The 19458-nt window shown below is 43.0% G+C and overlaps 1 protein-coding gene across 1 annotated transcript; it reads left to right on the top strand.

The window, feature by feature from the left end:
* The first annotated feature begins 5293 nt into the window (after positions 1-5293).
* LOC115084807 (histone H1.0-B-like) lies at positions 5294-6971 on the top strand. Its single transcript, XM_029590118.1, has one exon. It carries the CDS (start codon positions 5784-5786, stop codon positions 6357-6359), a length of 576 nt encoding a protein of 191 aa, XP_029445978.1. The 5' UTR covers positions 5294-5783; the 3' UTR covers positions 6360-6971.
* The last annotated feature ends 12487 nt before the right edge of the window (positions 6972-19458 follow it).

Genomic DNA, 19458 nt, shown 5'->3' with positions numbered 1-19458 from the left:
AGCAAGCTACTCCCACACTTATTTGTTTTTTGGTTGTATGAATATAAATCATCTTTTCTTCATTCCCCTTGCCATTGAAGCAGACAGCTGCTTGGATATGCAATGAAAGTGAAGCATCAGGCTAATTTGGTTTGGGTTAGTAACCGCCGCAACAAGCAAGCTACTCCCATGCTTATTTGTGAATGCAGATCTTTTTTCCCACATTTCCTCTTGCCGTTGAAGCATAGAGCAATGTTGGAGTCACATTAACCTTGTGTATGTTTATTGAATAAGGGTAGTAGCCACTCCCATGTCTCTTCTCTTCATTTCATTCACATCCTCAAGACTTTATGGATCCACAACGTTTATCCCACACCGTTTTGAAATCCTTCACCGATTTGGTCCTCACCACTTCCTCCAGAAGGGCGTTCCAGGCATCCACAACCCTCTCCGTGAAGAAATACTTCCTGAAATTGGTTCTGAGTCTTCTTCCTTGGAGTTTTAAGTCATGACCCCTGGTTCTGCTGATTTTTTTTCCAATGGAAAATGTTTGTCGTTGACTTTGGATCATTAAAACCTTTCAAGTATCTGAAAGTTTGTATCATATCACCCCTGTTCCTCCTTTCCTCCAGGGTATCACTGCTGGCCTTAGTGCAACTTCTTTTCATGACTGGAAGAAGTAGGGGATTTATAGTCTGGGACAATTGGTTCATCCTGAGCTGCAGTGTATCTACTCATTTCGGCAGCCCATTATTTTGCCTATCTGCAAGCACACCATTAGTATATGCATCAGGGCAAGGATGGTTTAAATCACCTATCTTTTACAGAAGAGAAAGAAACTTTTCTGATACCTTGCCTAAACTTAATAACTTTTCGATTTGGGTTATGATGCTAAAGAAAAATCTAGAGGCCCCTCATTTAAACAAACTGTCGTCTATATGGGGCACTGATTTGGGATGTGAACTGAAAGAATCAGATATCTCACAAGTTTTTTTTGTCAATTAAAAGATATTTAGCGTCCTCTAGCATGAGAGAAATCCAATTTAAAATACGTCATCAGATTTACATAACCAGAGTGTTGGGTGCTGCTAAGATGAAACTCTGGGATACTGATATGTGTTTAACGTGCAATACCCATTGTGGAACTTTTTGCCATATGCTCACGGAATGTCATAAACTGCAGTTGTTTTCAAAACAAATATGTGCTTATTTGGAGAAAGTTCTGGACTGTACAATTGACTAGTCTGGTAAGATAATATATCTGCACCTCTTTGACAGGAGCCTACGTTTGCCTAGTGGGAGGAAAGGAAATTCTAGCTGTTTCACTTCAATTGGCCTAAAAGACTATTCTTATGTTATTTTTTTTAATTTTATTTTATTTAAAGATTTTTTATATACCGGGGCACGTTAAAAACATCACCCCGGTTCACATTGTAACATAACATAGCAATAAGCTTTACAATAGATTAATGTCAAGCAAACAGGAAGTAATGTTATGTTGACCCAGAAGTCGAATGATGATTTTGTAAACCGTTGTGATCTTATCTTGGAACCTAGATAAATAAAATAAATTAATACGTGTTTTGGAATCATGATGAACTGCCTGCTTTTCAGAATAGGGGCAGATCTCATGCAGCAAACTGTGTTGTTTGAATTGATCAGGAAGAAAGAACTGTCCAATCGGAGGCATATGCTGTCTCTAAAGAATTACTTCCAGATCTGGTCATCAGTCCGCAGATTTAAATTATTTTTTGCTTTGCTCTTGATCTGACTGGTTTAGTTACTACTATTTTGCTAAACCTCTTATTCCTTAACCATGTTGATAAATGCTTTGCCAGATGATGTAGATGTGAGTGTGAGTGTGTGTACATGTGTGTGTATGTGTGGTTTGAGTGAGGGGTGATTATATTAGAAAATTAGAAAATAGTTTGAGTCTATATGTAATGCCTTTCCAAGTTATAAGTTTTTTTAATCCACCATGTTTTCGCCTGTTTGGTTGCATTGTATGTGCAAATGCTGACTCAAATAAACAAATTGTTTTTTTAAAAAGAATACATGCTAGTGGAATATCTCACCTCGGTCAGAAATGCAAAACAATAAAGGCAGTCCCATTCCAAATATGGAATAAGTGATCAGAAATAGAAATATGCAGACAAAAAACTGAATTGGAAACCCCAAGAAGCCATTTGTGTATGCAGTGAAATACTAGAGAAATAGAATGAGAAATACATTTCCTCCTGTACTGTGCAAAACACAAAGATATCAGAGATGCACATTTCCCAAAGCTGACAGGGAAAATCCAAGACTTCTTACAAAAGAATGAGCAGGAAAAACTACAAATGATCTTGGGGGAAATAGGAGAAACAGCAGCAGAATATGTGGTATCTGCCACCAGGCCAGAACTAAAATCTGACCAGGGATAATATGGACCTAGCATCAAAACCTGAGACTTGTCCTTTTTATTGTATTTACTTTTATTATTTTGTAAGTTGTTACCTTTTCTTCCCCTTTTTCTTATAATCATTCTGTTCATTACTTTGGCAATTCATGTAAAAACTGTCATGACTATAAAGTAATCTGAAGATGTCTGGTGAGGGGGATAGCAGCTATCAACCCAGATACTGGGGACATGCTTTACACTATGCATTTGGGATGATGATATTTTTGTATGTTAATATGATTTAAACGCTCTGAGTCCTTTTAACATAGTACGGTAACAGTAATGATGGCAGAAATAGACCAAATGGTCTTTCCAGTCTGCCCAGCAAGCTTCCTTAAGTAGCAACTGCCACTCTTGTGTTGGCTACTCCCATGTTTTTCTTAAGGGAAGAAACTGCTGCTTCCTGCAGTTATCCCAAGCTTTATGATAATCTATAAACATTTCAGCTATCAACATTTTTTTCTGGGGGATGAGCCTTCTTAAAAATTCAGACAGCACTGCTTAATGTGTTTTGCTTATGGACTTTGCCATAGAAGCAGTCCTGTGCTTTTTCCCTTATGGCTGAATATCAGTATCCCAGACCGTAGAAGTTGGGGCCCTCTTGATTGTTGCCTGAATCCAATTCCCCTTTTCCCCCTGCCCTCGAAGTGGGAGCAATGTTGCAAATGCAGATGGAAGTGGATCGTTAATGATTAAAAATTGGTGCATTACATGGTGGTAATGACATCGAAAAACTTATGAAACCTTCTACCCTCTCCTTAAAAAATTCTTTTTTGGTATCTTGGAGCATAACATTTTTTTTTTTTAAAGTCACGTGAAATATTTATGTAAAAGGGAAATACGTTTTCCACAGTGAGAAATTAATAAAGACACAATTAAGAACTCTACATGGGATATTGTTGGAGTTGGGATTGATCGACTGATTAATATCCTAGTAAAAAAATTTTGGCAAATGCATGATTAAAAGCATCAAGACTGGAGGAGGGCAGAGTAGCAATGGAGACGTATTGTAATGCGATTTGCAGTTTCATCTGCTTTACAGACACCCTCAGTGACGTCCAGGAGGGGGCTCCCAGCCCTTGTTAAACTGCTTTATTAAACAACCAGAATGGGGCTCTTGGGGAGTGGAGCCGGGAAGCACAACAGCGCGTCACTGGAGCCCTCCTCAGCCCTCTTTTCGCTTCCTGCTCATCGGTTGCATCATTGTTGACAACACACGCAGCAGGTCCACCTGACAACAGCGTATGCTTAGCACCGTCACCAGCTAAGTCCAATTATCACCGTTGAAAAATCTCTAGTTTAATGTCCTCTATTATGACCCGGATCAAGCCAGTAATTCCTGATAAGCTTTTCACCAATTATGGCAGCCATTTGACTCTTACACCACTTTCCCCAGTTCCATCCTTTGTAAAGTCTGATATATATATATATATATATATATATATACACACACATATGGATGTATGTGCACGTAAATGTACACAGAGACTGGTACAAGAAGGCGTTCACTTTGAACATCTACAGCACTTTCATTATGTAATCTAGATTTATGAAGACGCACACGCCAGCTCTGTTCTGTCTGTGCAAAAAGTTCCAGGCGAGTATAGTCATAAACAAGACGGCCATACACATAACATCAACAATAACACAGCTAGCGCGATTTCAACTGCATGGATGAACTCTCTTAAAACTAAACAAGCACATTTAACTGGATTTCTCTTTCCTCCGGGATTAGATTTGCGTTAGAAATGTTCAAGTTTCTTTTTCCCAAGAAGCATCAGAACTTGGACAGTGCCAAAACCCGGAACCTGCTAAATCAATTGTAACTGACTCGGGCTCAAGCTGCCCAAATCCTGAAATGGCAACGTTAGCAAGAAGCAAAGCCTCACGCACAAAAGGGCAGCCAGACCCAGCCTAAACTCAGTTGCAAACTCGGGGGTGGGGGGGAGCCCCCAAACGTTAAAGTTGCAAACCCAGCCCAGAAAAGTCCTCGGCGCGCGGGCTGAGCTCTGCGCGTGCAGCTGTGGAAGTGGCCACTGCATGAGTATGACTGAGCTCTAGTAGTCCCAAAGGCAAGACTGTCAGCCAAACCTGGGGATAGTCTTCATTGAATTTGGTTGAATTCTTTTTGCCACATTATACAGGGTTTATGCCATATATTAAATGTCAATATATATATATATATATATAAGGCTTGGCTGCTAAAGCCCCCTTTAAGTCAGGGGATCTGAAAGCGAGTGCAGGGGATAGAAAGTTTAAGAAAGGGGAATATATTTTGCAGGGGGTCTAGCAGGGATATGCTGGATCCTGAGTAGCCCCCCATGGTCCCTCATGGGCCGCTGTCCCCCTCCCCCACTCGGGTCTCGCCTCTGACCGGGACCGTCCCCGAGTGAGAGCCTCAGCTCCCAGCTCCCTGTGTTAGTTGGGGTCGCTTTTCGGGGCTCCAGCAAGGGCCGGAGGGGCTCCCGGGTCCCCAGCTCGAGCCCCTCCACTCGGCCAGGGATGCCCCTCCCCGCCGCCGGGCCCTCAGCCCCCCGGGGCCACCGGCCGACGGCGCTCCGAGGCCCGAAAGGACCAAATGGGGCAGGGGCCGCCGGAGCCCGGCCGCCTTTTGGGCGCCTGGCTGGGGCGGGCGGGGGCGGCGGGGCCCGGGGGCGGCGGGACAGGAGGCCCCAGGGACCGGCCCGTCGGGGGGCGGCGCTCCGGGAGCGGCCGGGCCCGGCGCAGGGGGGGAAATCGCCGCTTTGCCGCCGCCAAGAAACACAGATGGCTGCGGAGCGGCGCCATTTCTGCCCCTTCGCGAGCAGCCAGCACGTCCTGTCCTCAATGCGGTCCGCCCCTGAGCTACAAAGGCCCCAGCTGCAGCCGCCCGGAGAGAGCGCGCGCGCGCGAGAAAGAGGGGGAGAGAGAGAGAGAGAGAGAGAGAGACTGCTGCAAAGGCTACGGCTGGAAGGGCGGGAGAGCCGAAGAGCGACAGGGCAAAGTTGAGAAGAGTAAGAGGCGCAGAGCTAAGAGTGCTGCACGCCCGTCGAAAAGAGCACGTCCTAGGCTTCTAGGAAACGGAGAGAAAGGCCTCGGAGACGCAAGATCAGGCCCATCGAAGGAAACTCCAGGGAACTGAGAGACTAAAAGTAGACCTTTTAGGTGGTCGGGAAGAACACATCTCCCAGGAGAGTTATCAAAAGAGCAAGGCCACAGTCCCTTCTAGAGGACACCTGCTCTTCATATTGACTTTATAGCTATTCTTGGGAGAGAGCAGGTAGCACATTTACAGTCCATAAAAGAAGAGCAGAGAGAGAGAGAGATAACTGGGAAATAAAGAAACACATCATTTTGGTTGTGGGTCTCCCTAAAGACTGTGACAATGGCAGAAAATCTTCCCGTGACAGCTTCTAAATCCAAGAAGATCAAGGCAACCAAGAAGCCCGTGGACCACCCTAAGTACTCTGATATGATTGTGGCCGCTGTTCAGGCCGAGAAGAGTCGCTCTGGCTCCTCCCGCCAGTCCATCCAGAAATACATTAAAAACTACTACAAAGTTGGGGAGAATGCTGACTCCCACATCAAGCTGGCAATTAAGAGACTGGTGACCTCAGGCACCCTCAAACATACTAAAGGAGTGGGTGCTTCGGGTTCCTTTCGACTGGCCAAGGCAGATGAACCTGAAAAACTTAGCAAGCCTAAGAAAGTAGTCAAAAAGACATCCACACCAAAGAAAGCAACTAAGCCTAAGAAGGCAGTCAAGACTACAGCCACTTCAAAGAAACCCAAAGTGACTAAGAAAAAAGTGAAAACAGCAGAGAAGAAGGTTGCTTCTCAAACAGCCAAGAAACCCAAGACTGTCAAAGCTAAACCCGTGAAAGCAGCAAAACCAAAAAGGGCCAAGCCCTCCAAACCCAAAGCTAAATCCGCGCCAAAGAAAGTGGCTAAAAAGAAGTAAATAAAGAACTTTTAAATGTCTACAATGGCAAATTATTTATGGACTTCTTAATGTTTGTTTATTCATAGAAATTTATTGATTCGGTTCTTTGAAAGTAAATCATAATTAATACAAGCTACCCAGATTTCTTCAATGTTGAGTGTGTTGTGTTCAAAGATTTGAAAAGTGCTTAAATATGTTTTATCATGTGGGTGAAAACAAGAAGGCCAGACTTCACCTGTAGTCTAGGAACAAAAAAGGAAGCCAAATGAAACCCAAGTAAATTGTTGCTTTGTTTTTTCTGCATAGAAGTAGGGACCATCCCTGGAGTCATTTAACACATTGGTCTACAATAGAGGTTAATGGAAATAGGGATTATATATATAATCGTTCCCTTAAAAACTGGCAACACCAGCATTTGTACTCGTAGTAAATATTTTGTTTTAATACATAAATTGTTATATATAACTTGTAGCTATATGCCTAATTTGTATGTGACATTGTCTCTTGATCTCTGGAAGCAACAAGATTTATGAGACAACTATCAGTGTTGCTCATTTTAGGATTGTTACAAATTGTATTGGCTTTTTCTTTTTCAGTCTATGTCCAAATAAATTGCACAGCTTTTGTACATTTCTGACTCTGTGTTTTGTTTTGGACTGCAGCAACAGAGTATAGATTATCTAACTGATTATAACCTATGTATAAATTAACTTTACATATGTATAAACTAGGCCTAACTATGTTGCAATTCTATATTTTTTTGTTGTACCTAGAGGCGTGAAAGTAAATGCAGCTTTACCATTGAGGTACTTAGACATTTAGGCATACATATTCAAATGCTACTTAGCCGGATAAATTGGACTTACCTGGCTAAGTGGCTGCTGCTGAATATGCAACTATACCATTTAGTAAGATAAGTCATTTATCTGGCTAAATAGTTATCTATATAGTCAGTGGACATAACTGGGCAGTGCTACCTATCTGGCTAATTTACTGGGTCATTTATCAAAGTGCATTATGGCGTTAATGCATGCGATAAGAACAGTAACGCATGGCGCAAATGCAAATTTTTAGGAGGGGCGCTATCACATGCTTTTAATGCCCGAAATAACTACATCTTTTTTCCTGGTATTAGGCTGTGCAATGTGCCCAAAATGGCACAGAGAGAGAGAGAACCTCTGGGGAGGGCCTCACAGTGGTCAACTATTTAATAGGTCGAGGTGAGGTGTTGGTGGTGGTTTAATAGGTCGAGGTGAGGTGTTGGTGGTGGTTTAGGGTTTAAGGACCAGTTTCTCATGTAGAGTGAGATGTATGAACAGCACAGTACTTGGTGAAGATTTGACGTCATTTGGAGTGAGGAAAGTCTCACAAAGATGAAAATTTTGTCCTATGTTATCTTATCCTAGCTTGATGGTACCCTGTTGAGTCCATCAAGCTAGGGTGAGAAATCATAGTAGAAATGGCATCTTTGTGAGACTTTCCTCCAAACGACGTCAAATCTTCACCAAGGTATACTGTACTGTTCGTATGTCTCACTCTACATGAGAAATTGAAACCTCACTTTGACCTATTAGATGGCCTTCCTATAGAGATACAAATACTTCACTACTATGAGGGCCTTGTAGATAGTCTCTCTCTCTCTTCCCCAGCACAAGATGTGAAAAATAGGGATTATCACAGGGTGTGATAATTTTACTGCACCTGTGATACAATTCTAAACATGCCTCATTTTCTTATCATAGGCATTATCAATGCATTAATAACATATTTTGATGAATCTAGGGGTTAGCTGGATAAGTAGCGATACTGAGCCTTAACCAGATAAGTTAGACGTGGTCGATAGCAGGTCTAAACTTAGATAAAAGTTATCCGGTTAAGTAGCAATTTATCTGGGGATATTCAGCTGCATAGCTGTCCAGCTGAATATCCCATCTTAGTTAGTTGGATAAGTCTATCCGGTTAACTTAGATAGATAGATCGCTATTCTTTGAATATGTATGTTATGTTTTTTGTAAGAATGTGAACCATGGGCTGAGATGAGAAGTATCTCTGCCCACATGGAGGAGCCCTGTGAGCCTCACTGTCAGCAGGCGTAGTCTCAGTGGCGTGGGACACAGCTAGAAGTAGAGACTTTATTAGTTAGGAAGGAAAAGGTAAGGTCCACAGAGTTGGAGATGTAATAGTTCAGTCTTGAGCCCTGGGAATACCCAGAGCAAAGCCACAGGTGAGAAGATCCGATAGTATCCCGCTGAGCGGGGTACGTTGGGGATCCCCTCTGACACCTCAGGAATACAGATCCGGTAGTGGCCCACAGAGCGGGGTATGCCGAGGATATCTGTACAGTCGATGGTAGAGATGCCGGAACCCAGAAGTGGCTCCCGTAGTTGATATGTCGATACTCTGCAGCGCAGGAAAGCTGAATAGCTTCTACTGAAGAACGGCGGTAGTGGCCTGAGGCTCGGGGTACACCACAGGAAATCCTCAATACAGTTCGTATAGTAGAAGTCAGTAGAGGTACTCACAATAGATGGTTCCTGGAGAGAAAGAGAGACCTGAAAAGCAGGTATAGTAGTAAGGCAGGTAGGCCCTCCGAGTAGCGGATAGCCGGGAAAACAGGGGAGCTCCCGAGGAGCAGGTACTCAAAGCATATATGCCAAGACCAAAGTCAGGGACAGGAAGTCCTAGAATGAGGTGGATTCAGCAAGACGGAAATCCTTGCTAACTCAAAAAAGGCAAGGGCAGGTCAGATTAAATACACTAGCGGACTGACGTCATCGGGAGGGGACGCCCCTGAGGTTCCTGCCATGACGTGTTCAAAGGAGGCCCTTGCGCGTGCGTGCCTAAGTAATTCTGGGTCCAAGATGGCGGTCGGCAGCGCCCACGCTGTCTTGGGAACACCGGAGAGGTCGGCGGGGATTAGCAGAGACCGCCATTCTTCCCAGACTTGACAGTGCAGGGAAAAAAGAGGTGAGCATGAGAGGTTGCAGCCGTCTGTGACCGACAGGCGTAATAATGTACCCCTTAATCTGCAACCATTTGGCTGAAAACCAGGAACTGTAGCATTCAGCAAAAGGAACAGCTCCCCTACCTGAATTAATACAATAATCCTATCTATTTTAAACTAATTATACATTTCCCTCCTATAATTGCTCCATTTTGTCTCTTGTCCTGCTAAAAAGGAATACCACTTTCCTATTAATACCCATCTCCTTCAAGGATGTCAGGAGCCCACTGCTATCACCATGTGAAAATTTCACACTTAGCATTATCATATCCTGCAGTTCTCCAGACTAATTTTCTAGCCCTTTATCAATATTACAGTACTCTACAGCTATTACTAGAAATAAAGATGTTTAAATCTGATATATTTTCAAATAATGTAAAAGAAAAGTGGAGAAATATATGTCTTTTAGTTAAGAAAATTAGTGAGACTCTTGTTTCCAACATTCTTTTTAAGTTTGATATTGTAAAACATGATGAGCAGGTGCTGTAAAATAATTTTTGGGAAAATAGCCATTTTTTAAATTAAATGGCTTATAAAACAAAAGATTTACAGTCAGAGAAATTTTATCAGATACAATTAACTATTGTAGAGAAAAAAATTTTTGATCTATAGTCTTCTGACTGCAGATGGGAAAAGTTATCTCAAGAAAATGGAATTGGAGGCGAACGCATGCCTTGTAATACTGTTTTGGTGATGCATAGTGCCTTTCAGCCAAACACAACTGAACACATTCCATAGTATGCTTCCAGCTCTGGAGTGGAAGGCAAAGCATTGTATTTTGTGGGCCTGGACTGCATTACAAAGCTTAGTAAAGAAAATATATTATGATTATTATTGCCCAATTACTGCTAAGTGAAGTGAAAAAGTCAAGCATATCATTCAGTGTTAGGTGCTTTGCTGGCTAAGTAGGGATTAGGGGAACAATTTTGTACCTGGTAAATTGAAAATTGCCCTCACTCAATACAGTTAAAGATGTATTTTTTTAAATTTTTTATTTTTTTACAAAAAGGTTTAATTTTAGCCGGCTTGAGGGGAGGTGCTTTCGGGCTATGTTTTGCACAGGGGTGGAAAATAACAGATGTATTGTATTTTCAAATCTACATGTGTTATTTTCCATAGAAATTTTGCTCTGTCAAGTTCTCAGCCTGATTATATTGAAAAACCGGTCTCTTTCAGGTTCTAAGCTTAACTTTATTAAAACACAGGAACAGCTCAAGTATGCAAGTTCATTTCATCACAGGGTTTCAACAGCTCAAATACAAGCCACAACCAGGTTCAATTCCAAGGTCACCATATCTAGGTACTCACAAACAGATGCAATCCCAGTACCTGCATATCAGTCCAAATATCAGTACTTCGCATCATGGAGCTCACTCTTCAGGTCCAGCGACACCAATAAGCAGCCCTCGAAATGCTGTGAATACCTCTGCTTCCAGCAAATCATTTTCTAGGCCTGAGGACCAACTCAGTTTCCCGAGGGAAGGGAACTGAGGCAAGGTTTCCAGTCCATCTTTGCATTAGCTTACTCTTATCAGTGACTCATGGGGCAAAGCACAAGCTTCAAAGCCAGCCAGGTCCCCAGTTCAAGAGCAGCTAGTGGCCAACTTTGATATGCCTGCAGAAAAAACAGGTTTGCATCTGTTGCCTTTTCCAAAGGGAAAGTATTTGTATGCAGGCAGTTGGAAAAGTTCCCCATGAGCTTAAAATTAAACTTAAAAGGTAAGAACCGTGGATTTTTATTTTTTTTTAATATCTAGACACAGAGTCCAACTCAGGATCATCTTATACGTGACAGGATCTGTCTGATTGCCTAACTTTTCATTTTTCTGACATGTATGTGGAAGATATGTGCTAGCCTTGAGGATATGAAAAAGGCACATAGAAGTAGCTTAATTACCTAGGATATTCAGCAGCACGGCTATGCTGCTGAATATTTCATCAAAAATTGCTACTTAGTTATAAGTTAGACCTGCTCTATGGTAGGTCAAACTTATCCAATTAACTTAACCGAATAAGTATGACTATTGCAACTTATCTGGATACGTTAGCCAGATAAGTAGCACTGCCCTGATCTGCCCACTGGATATCCAGTTAGTGGTTTATCCAGCTAGCTGGCAGCAGCAGAACATAGCCGGCTACTCAGCAGCTGCCACTTAGCTGGATAAGCTGCTACTTGCCCAGCTAAGTAGTGCTGAATATAGGCCTCACTATCTTAAACTGCTGCTAAAACCTAATTTGCTTGCATATGGGCATCATACAGAAATGTGCACTTGTCAAAATAGATCACACAGCAAATATATATTTCACTATTTTTGCAGCACTCTGGATTACTCATTTTTGAGATTAGATTTTCTGGAGGTGTGGACTGACTTTCAAATTATATATCTGCTAAAATTTACCAGTTAAGACATCACTTTTTTTTGTGCCTTTTTACTTCATGATGGGTATACAGAGCGGTGCTCTCTTGAGGTAGCCTCATCAAACAATTGGATGACTTCATTTTCTAGTTACTAGATACTCTTGAATGCAGAGTTGGCATTTGGGTAGGGCTAGCCAGGTGATTGCCTAGGGCTTCGTAAGCCGGGGGGCACCCTGGGCACTGCCAGCATCACCCATCCCACTGTGGCCGAAGAGACGTGTGCCAGCATGGACGTGATGGGATAAGACAGTCCTGGCATGGCCACAGCAGATGTCCTCCCGTCCCCCCCGGACCCTCCTTGCCCAAAAGAAGACTCTCTGATTGCCTAGTGGCAGCCTGGAGCACCATTTGAAAATGGCATCAACTGGCCCAGAGCAAGGGGGTAACTCCGGGTAACCATTATACTATGAAGGAGTCTTCTTTAGTTAAGGAGGGGTCTGGGAGGGGGTCATCAGGGAGGACCACTAGACTACCTGGGAAAGCTTTGTGTGTGGGGATAGGGTTTGGGGGGTAGGGGGGTGGGAGGGCAAGCTAATACTGGGAGCATGGGGGTGTTTGATTTGGAGGGGGCTTTTCTCCCAGGGTGCCAGTTGCCCTCGATCCAGTCCTGTGTGAATGCCTAGCCTCAAGGATTCCAGTTATGGCACTTGTGCCAGCACAATAGTGGATTAATACTTAGAGAGGGCAATGTTCAAAGCCATTTGAGTAAAGAGTGATTTACCCCGATAGCCCAGCTGCCTAAAGTTTGCCCTCTCGCCTGCTCAAAGTACGCGCGAGGTTCCACAGCTGGATTGAGGAGACACATTCCCGGAGGCGAGGGAGAGGTATTTTAAGTGGAATTGGAAAATAACACTTATAGATTGTATTTTCATATCTGCATGCCTTGTTTTCCATAGAAATTGTACAGCAGAAAGAGCAGGTGCAAAGGTCTATGAGTACTTTGTACCCGTGGCGGTTTTCAAAGGGAAATTATATGCTTACTTTTCCTTTGAAAATTAGGTACAAGGTTCACAGACACTCTTCCCCTAAGTGGATAGTTTGTAAATTGCCCCCAGGATATAGTCACCTGAAAAGGCACTAGGAAAATAATTAACTAAATCCAGTTTAGGACATTGTATCCTATGTCCTTTTCACTGATCTTTTCCTTGGCATATCATTTTCCAGCATACGTTTCAACTCATAGCATCACCTTTCTGGCAATAATTACGTGAAATGATGTAGTTTGACCTAAGCAGGCTTACTAAAATAGAAGAATAGACAAGTACTGCAAATTACCATCCCTTCTTAAACACTGCAAACACTTTAATACATTTGACTTCCAGGTTGCTAAAACAGTATATGCATGGCAGGGCCTGGACTTTTAGTTTCATTTACAGATAAAAGAATCACCGCAGTCTTAAATCTCCTTAGATTCTCTCTCCAAACACCCACTTCAAACTTTTCTTCCAGGAATTTGTCCTTTTTAAAGCCAGGTGTGCTAGATGCCTTGACTACATCCTCTGGCATCAAATTTCAAAACTTGATTGTGTGCTAAAGGAAGTAAGTTCACCCTCCAATTTGTTTAGAATTTGCTACCAGTTAGTTTCATGGCATGGCCCTAGTCCCCTAGTACTATTTGAAAGGTAAATAGCTGTTCCTATTTATCTGTTCCACCCCACTCATGATTTTATAGATCGCTGTCATATCCTCTCAGTTATCTCTTCCCCAAGCTGAAGAGCCTTTCTTCATGCCCTTTATCTTTGTTTCTTGCTCTTCTCTGTAACTTTCCTGGTTACACTATATCTTTTATGAGATGTGGTGACCAGAACTGCACACAGTACTCAAGGTGTGCTTGCTCCATAGATCTATACAAAAGCATTATGATATTCTATGTCCTTTTGAATAATCCCTAACATTCTATTTGCTTGTTTGGCAGCCACCAAACCCTGGGCTGAGAATTGCAATGTATTGTCCACAATGGCTCCAAGAGCCTTTTCCTGCATGGTGACTCCCCGTATGGAACCCAGCATCGTGTACCTATAGTTTGGATGGTTGTTCCTATGCATATCAGTTTGCATTTGTACACATTAAATTTCATCTGCCATTTAAATGCCCAGATCCCCAGTCTGGCAAGGTCCTCTTGTAGTGCCTTACAATCTGCTTGTGTTTTAACTACTTTGAATATTGATTTGATTTTTTTTTTTTAATTATATATTCCACCTTTCAGGCACATCAAAGCAGATTACATTCAGGTACTGTAGGTTTTTCTTGTCCCCAGAGGGCTCACGATCTAAGGGCCTCATTTACTGAGCATTTTTCCCATAGACACAGAATGGGAGAAAAGCCTAGGCAAATCAGGTCTTAAGTTTGTATCTGAGGCAATGTTTGTATCATCTGCAAATATCACTTTATTCATTCTCTTTCCAGACTACAATGGTCCCAGTACAGATTCCTAAGGCACACCACTATTTCCCTCTTTCCACTGGGAGAACTGACCATGTAGTTCTACTCTTTGTTTCCTATCTTTTAACCAATTACCAAGCCACAGCAAGACATTGCTTTTTATCTCATGACTTTTTAATTTCCTGAAGACTCTTTCATGAGGTATTTTATCAAACACCTTCTGAAAATTCAAATAAACTATATCGACCAGTTCACTTATGTCACATGCTTATTCACAACTTTAAAGAATTCTAATAGATTAATAAGGCACAAACTATCTTTTCTAAATCCTTGCTGCTTCTTCCTCATTAAACCATATGCCTAGTAACTTTTTTCTTAACAATAGATTCCAACATCTTCCCAGCACTGACATCAGGCGAACCAGTCTGTAGTTACTTGGGTCACTTCTAGATTCCTTAATGTAAATTGGCATTACATTGGCTAACCTCCAGTCCTCAGCTACAGAGGCAGATTGGAATGATAAATTACAGACTAGCACTAGCAGGCCTGCAATTTCATATTTGAATTCCTTCAGAACTCTGAGGAGAATACTATGCTGTCTCCACAAACACATCTTGTTCTTGCTTGTGCTGCTAAACAGCCAGTTAACCCTAAATTTAATCCAGCTTCAGCTGGACTCAGTATTTAACTTCCAAAACATTTATTGAAACAATGAAATATCACTCTGTGAAGAACTGAAGTCAAGATTAACAGGACAAATTCTGGAACATAAGAACAGAAAATATGCCATACTGGGTCAGACCAAGGGTCCATCAAGCCCAGTATCCTGTCTCCAACAGTGGCCAATCCAAGTCACAAATACCTGGTAAGTACCCAAAACTTAAATAGACCCCATGCTACTAATGCTGGCAACAAGCAGAGGCAAATTCCCTAGTGATTAATAGCAGTTTATGGACTTCACCTTCAGGAAATTATCCAAACATTTTTTAAACCCAGCTGCACTAGCTGCCTTAACCACATCCTCTGGAAACAAATTCCAGAGCTTAATTTTGCGTTGAGTGAAAAAGAATTTTCTCTAATTTGTTTTAAATGTGCTACCTGCTAACTTCATGGAGTGACCTTGTAGTCCTTGTATTCTCTAAAAGAGTAAATAACTGATTCACATTTACCCGTTCTAGTCCTTTTATGATTTTGTAGACCTCTGTCATATCCCCCTCAGTCATCTCTTCTCCAAGCTGAACAGCCCTAACCTCTTTAGCCTTTCCTCATAGGGGAGCCATTCCATACCCTTTATCATTTTGGTCACCCTTCTCTGTACTTTCTCCAGTGCAACTATTTCTTTTTTGATATGTGACGACCAGTATTCAACCATTGAGCAATAAAAAAGGCATTATGCCATCCTCTGTTTATATGTTATTCCCTTCCTAATAATTTCTAAAATTCTGTTTGGTTTTTTGACCACCATAGCACACTGAGCTGATGATTTCAATGTAATATCAACTATGATGTCCAGATCTTTTTCCGGGGTGGTAACTCCTAAAATGGAACCTAATATTGTGTAGCTACAGCATGAGTTATTTTTCCCTATATGCATCACCTTGCACTTGTCCACATTAATTTTCATCTGCCATAAGGAAGCCTGCTTTTCCAGTGTCGCAAGGTCCTCCTGCAATTTATCACAATCCATTTGTGATTTAATTACTCTGAGTAATTTTATGCCATCTGCAAATTTGATCACCTCACTTGCCATACCTCTTTCCAGATCATTTATAAATATATTAAAAAATGGCAAATGAAATTTAATGTGGACAAGTGCAAGGTGATGCATATAGGGAAAAATAATCCATGCTGTAGTTACAAAATGTAAGGTTCCATATTAGGAACTACCATCCAGGAAAAAGATCTAGGCATAATAGTGGATAATGCAATTAAATCATCAGCTCATTGTGCTGTGGCATTCAAAAAAAACCAAACAGAATGTTAGGAATTATTAGGGAGGGAATAGTGAATAAAATGGAAAATGTCATAATGCCTCTGTATCACTCCATGGTGAGACAGCACTTTGAGTACTCTGGACAATTCTGGTTGCTGCATCTTAAAAAAGATATAGTTGTAATGGAGAAGGTACAGAAAAGGGCGACCAAAATGATAAAGGGGATGGAACAGCTCCCCTATGAGGAAAGGCTAAAAATGTTAGGTCTGTTCAGCTTGAAGAAGAGATGGCTGAGGGGGGATGTGATAGAGATCTTTAAAATCAATAGAGATCTAGAACGGGTACATATGAATTGATTATTTACTCTTTCGGATAATAGAAGGACTAGGAGGTACTCCATTGTTATAATTAGTGAGGTTTGGGTGGACCCTTGGACACTGTGGCAGCTGACCATGCCCACGGGGGGAAGTCCCGTGAGGGGCCACAGGTCAGGCTCAGCTTAGGACAAACAAACACAGAGATTGATCTTTTATTAGACAATGTGATAAAGCCACCAGAGGTGGCAGTAGTGAGCAGTAGAAGTAGCCCGGCTGGGCTAGTATCCCTCAGGCGCTGGAACAGTGACTCCTCCGGTAGCAGTGCTGTAGTGGAGAGAACTGAGAATAATGAGTACAGTGGAATATGCACAAAGCCCCAGTATGGAGAACCCCAGGATAGGGAGAGCAGGCCCTCGAGGAGCGAGTACCTGATCCCTGAGAGCTGAGAGGCTTGAAGGTAATGTACTCACACAGCGGTTCCACGTAGGAGATGGCACTAGGACTGGAATGGAGGCAGGCCCACGAGGTGCGAGTACCTGGTTCCAGGGAACAGCTCTGAGGTGAAGATGGTAGTACTCACTGGTGTTGAAGATAGGGAATCCTTCCAGGCAGAAAAGAAGATAGGAGCAGGCAGCGAGTCAGGGAACATGGGCCCTCAAGGAGTGAGTACCGGTTTCCTGATAGTGACCTGAAAAGCAAGTGAGACCCCCTAGGAGTGGGTACCCCGTTAGCGTTAAGAGTCCAATGGAAAATTGGAGAGGCAGAGTAGCTGGGTACGGAGAGTGAATCCCATCCGTAAGATTCCCCCTTGCTAACTCAAAGGCTAGCAAACATTGTAGGCTTTAAATATCCGGGCAGCTTGACGTCATCACAGGGGGACACCCCTGAGGTTTGCGCCAAGCAGGAAATAAGAGCGAGGGCTGCGCAGCGCGCGCGCCCTAAGGTACCAGTGGAGCATGGTGGGAGGCAGCACCCAAGCTGGTCTGGGGACGCCGGAGAGGATGGCAAGCAGATGCCACGGCAGCCAGGCGTCCAGCTATAGCGAGAGGAGGTGCAAAGAAAGAAAGGTAGGCGGAGTGAAGCCGTCGAGAAGGGACGGTTGCAACAGTACCCCCCCTTCAAAGGGCAATCTCCTCTGCGGGTTACAGGTTTTGGTTTCCAAGGATACGAGAGATGAAACTGATGGTGCATCTCTTTGTCAAGGATATTAGCCAAAGGATCCCAAGAACTTTCTTCGGGGCTAAGACCCTCCCATGAGAGAAGGTATTCCCAGGTTTTGCCTCATTTGTGGACATCAAGAATGGCTTTGACCTTATATTCTAGGTCATCTTCTGCATTGATAGGAGATGGTTCCTGAGATTTGGAAGAGAATTCACTGATGATGAGTGGTTTCAGAAGTGAAACATGAAAAGCATTATGGATGTTCAATCCAGGTGGTAACTTCAGACTGTAGGTAACATTGCCAAGACGTCGGAGGATAGGAAATGGTCCAACGTAGCAAGGAGCAAATCGAGAGGAGGGTAACTTCAGTCTAAGGGGCTTAGTGGATAGCCAGACTTTGTTACCAGGTTGAAAGACAGGTGCTTTGGAATGATGAGCGTCATAAAACCTTTTGACTCAATCACTCGCTTTGAGTAGCATTGCTTTCGTCTGAGTCCATAATTGATGGATTTCATCAGCAGTGGATTGAGCTGCTGGAGACATCACTGAGAGCTTCAGTGGACGTGGCGGTGATGGGGAACGTCTATATACCACTTCAAATGGTGTTGATCCATTTGATGTTGCTGGATGAGAATTAATGGCGAATTCAACCCATGGTAACAGTTCGGCCCAGTTATTCTGATGGCAACTCACATAGGCCCGAATGAACTGTTTCAGGGTCCTATTCATCCGTTCTATTTGGCCATTAGATTGAGGATGATAGGCAGATGTATAATCTAGAGAAATGTCGAAGAGTTTGCACAGGGCCTTCCAGAATCTTGCCGTGAATTGTGATCCTCGATCCGAGACTATGTGCTTTGGTATGCCATGGAGGCGAAAGATATGGACTATGAAGAGCTTTGCAAGTTCTGAGGCTGAGGGTAAGCCAGGTAGTGCCACGAAGTGGGCCATCTTGCTGAAGCGGTCGACTGTGACCCAGATGGTATTCATACCTCCAGAAAAGGGTAGATCAACTACAAAATCAGTAGCGATATGCATCCAGGGCTGTTCCGGAGCTAGAAGGAGTTGCAGCAATCCCCACAGTTGGCCAGAAGTAGGTTTGTGCTTGGCACAATAGGCATAAGATGCCACATAGGAGAATGTATCTTCCTTGATAGTTGGCCACCAATAATACTTCTGTAGCTTCAGCAGGGTACGGCGTTGACCAGGATGGCCAACCAGCTTGGAATCGTGCGCCCAATAGAGCACTTTCTTTCTGAAATGCTTTGGCATGATGGTTTTACCAGCAGGCACAGATTGAGTAGCTGCTAAGATGACTTTCTTCAGGTCGATTATGAGCTGCGGCTCTTCTGGAATATCCTCCGAGAGAAAGGAGCGTGATAGGGCATCAGCTCTGGTATTCTTGTCTCCGGGGCGATATTTGAGCACGAAGTCAAAGCGGTTGAAAAATAAGGACCATCTAGCTTGTCTATGGTTAAGACGTTGCGCATGGCGGTGATACTCTAGATTCTTATGGTCGGTAAACATGGTAATTTGATGTTGAGCATCTTTGAGTCAAGGCCGCCATTCCTCGAATGCCAACTTAATAGCCAGGAGCACTTTGTCACTGATCCCATAATTCTTCTCTGCCGGAGAGAAAAGTCGTGAGAAGAAAGAGCAGGGACATAAGGACTTGGAATCTCCAGTCTGCTCAGTACAGCCCCCACACTGATGTCAGAGGCCCATTTAATCCTACTCTCTGTTTCCTGTCTTTTAGCCAGTTTGCAATCCACAAAAGGACATCGTCACCTATCCCATGACTTTTTACTTTTCCTAGAAGCCTCTCATGAGGAACTTTGTCAAACGCCTACCCACTCTCTTTGAAGTTTTTGGCTTTCAGCTGCCGTAAGGTGAGTCTCTTG

This window comes from Rhinatrema bivittatum, chromosome 2 (genome assembly GCF_901001135.1).
Source record: "Rhinatrema bivittatum chromosome 2, aRhiBiv1.1, whole genome shotgun sequence".
NCBI lineage: Eukaryota > Metazoa > Chordata > Amphibia > Gymnophiona > Rhinatrematidae > Rhinatrema > Rhinatrema bivittatum.
Note: the sequence above shows the minus strand (reverse complement) of the source record. Positions and strands in the feature narration are given on the sequence as shown.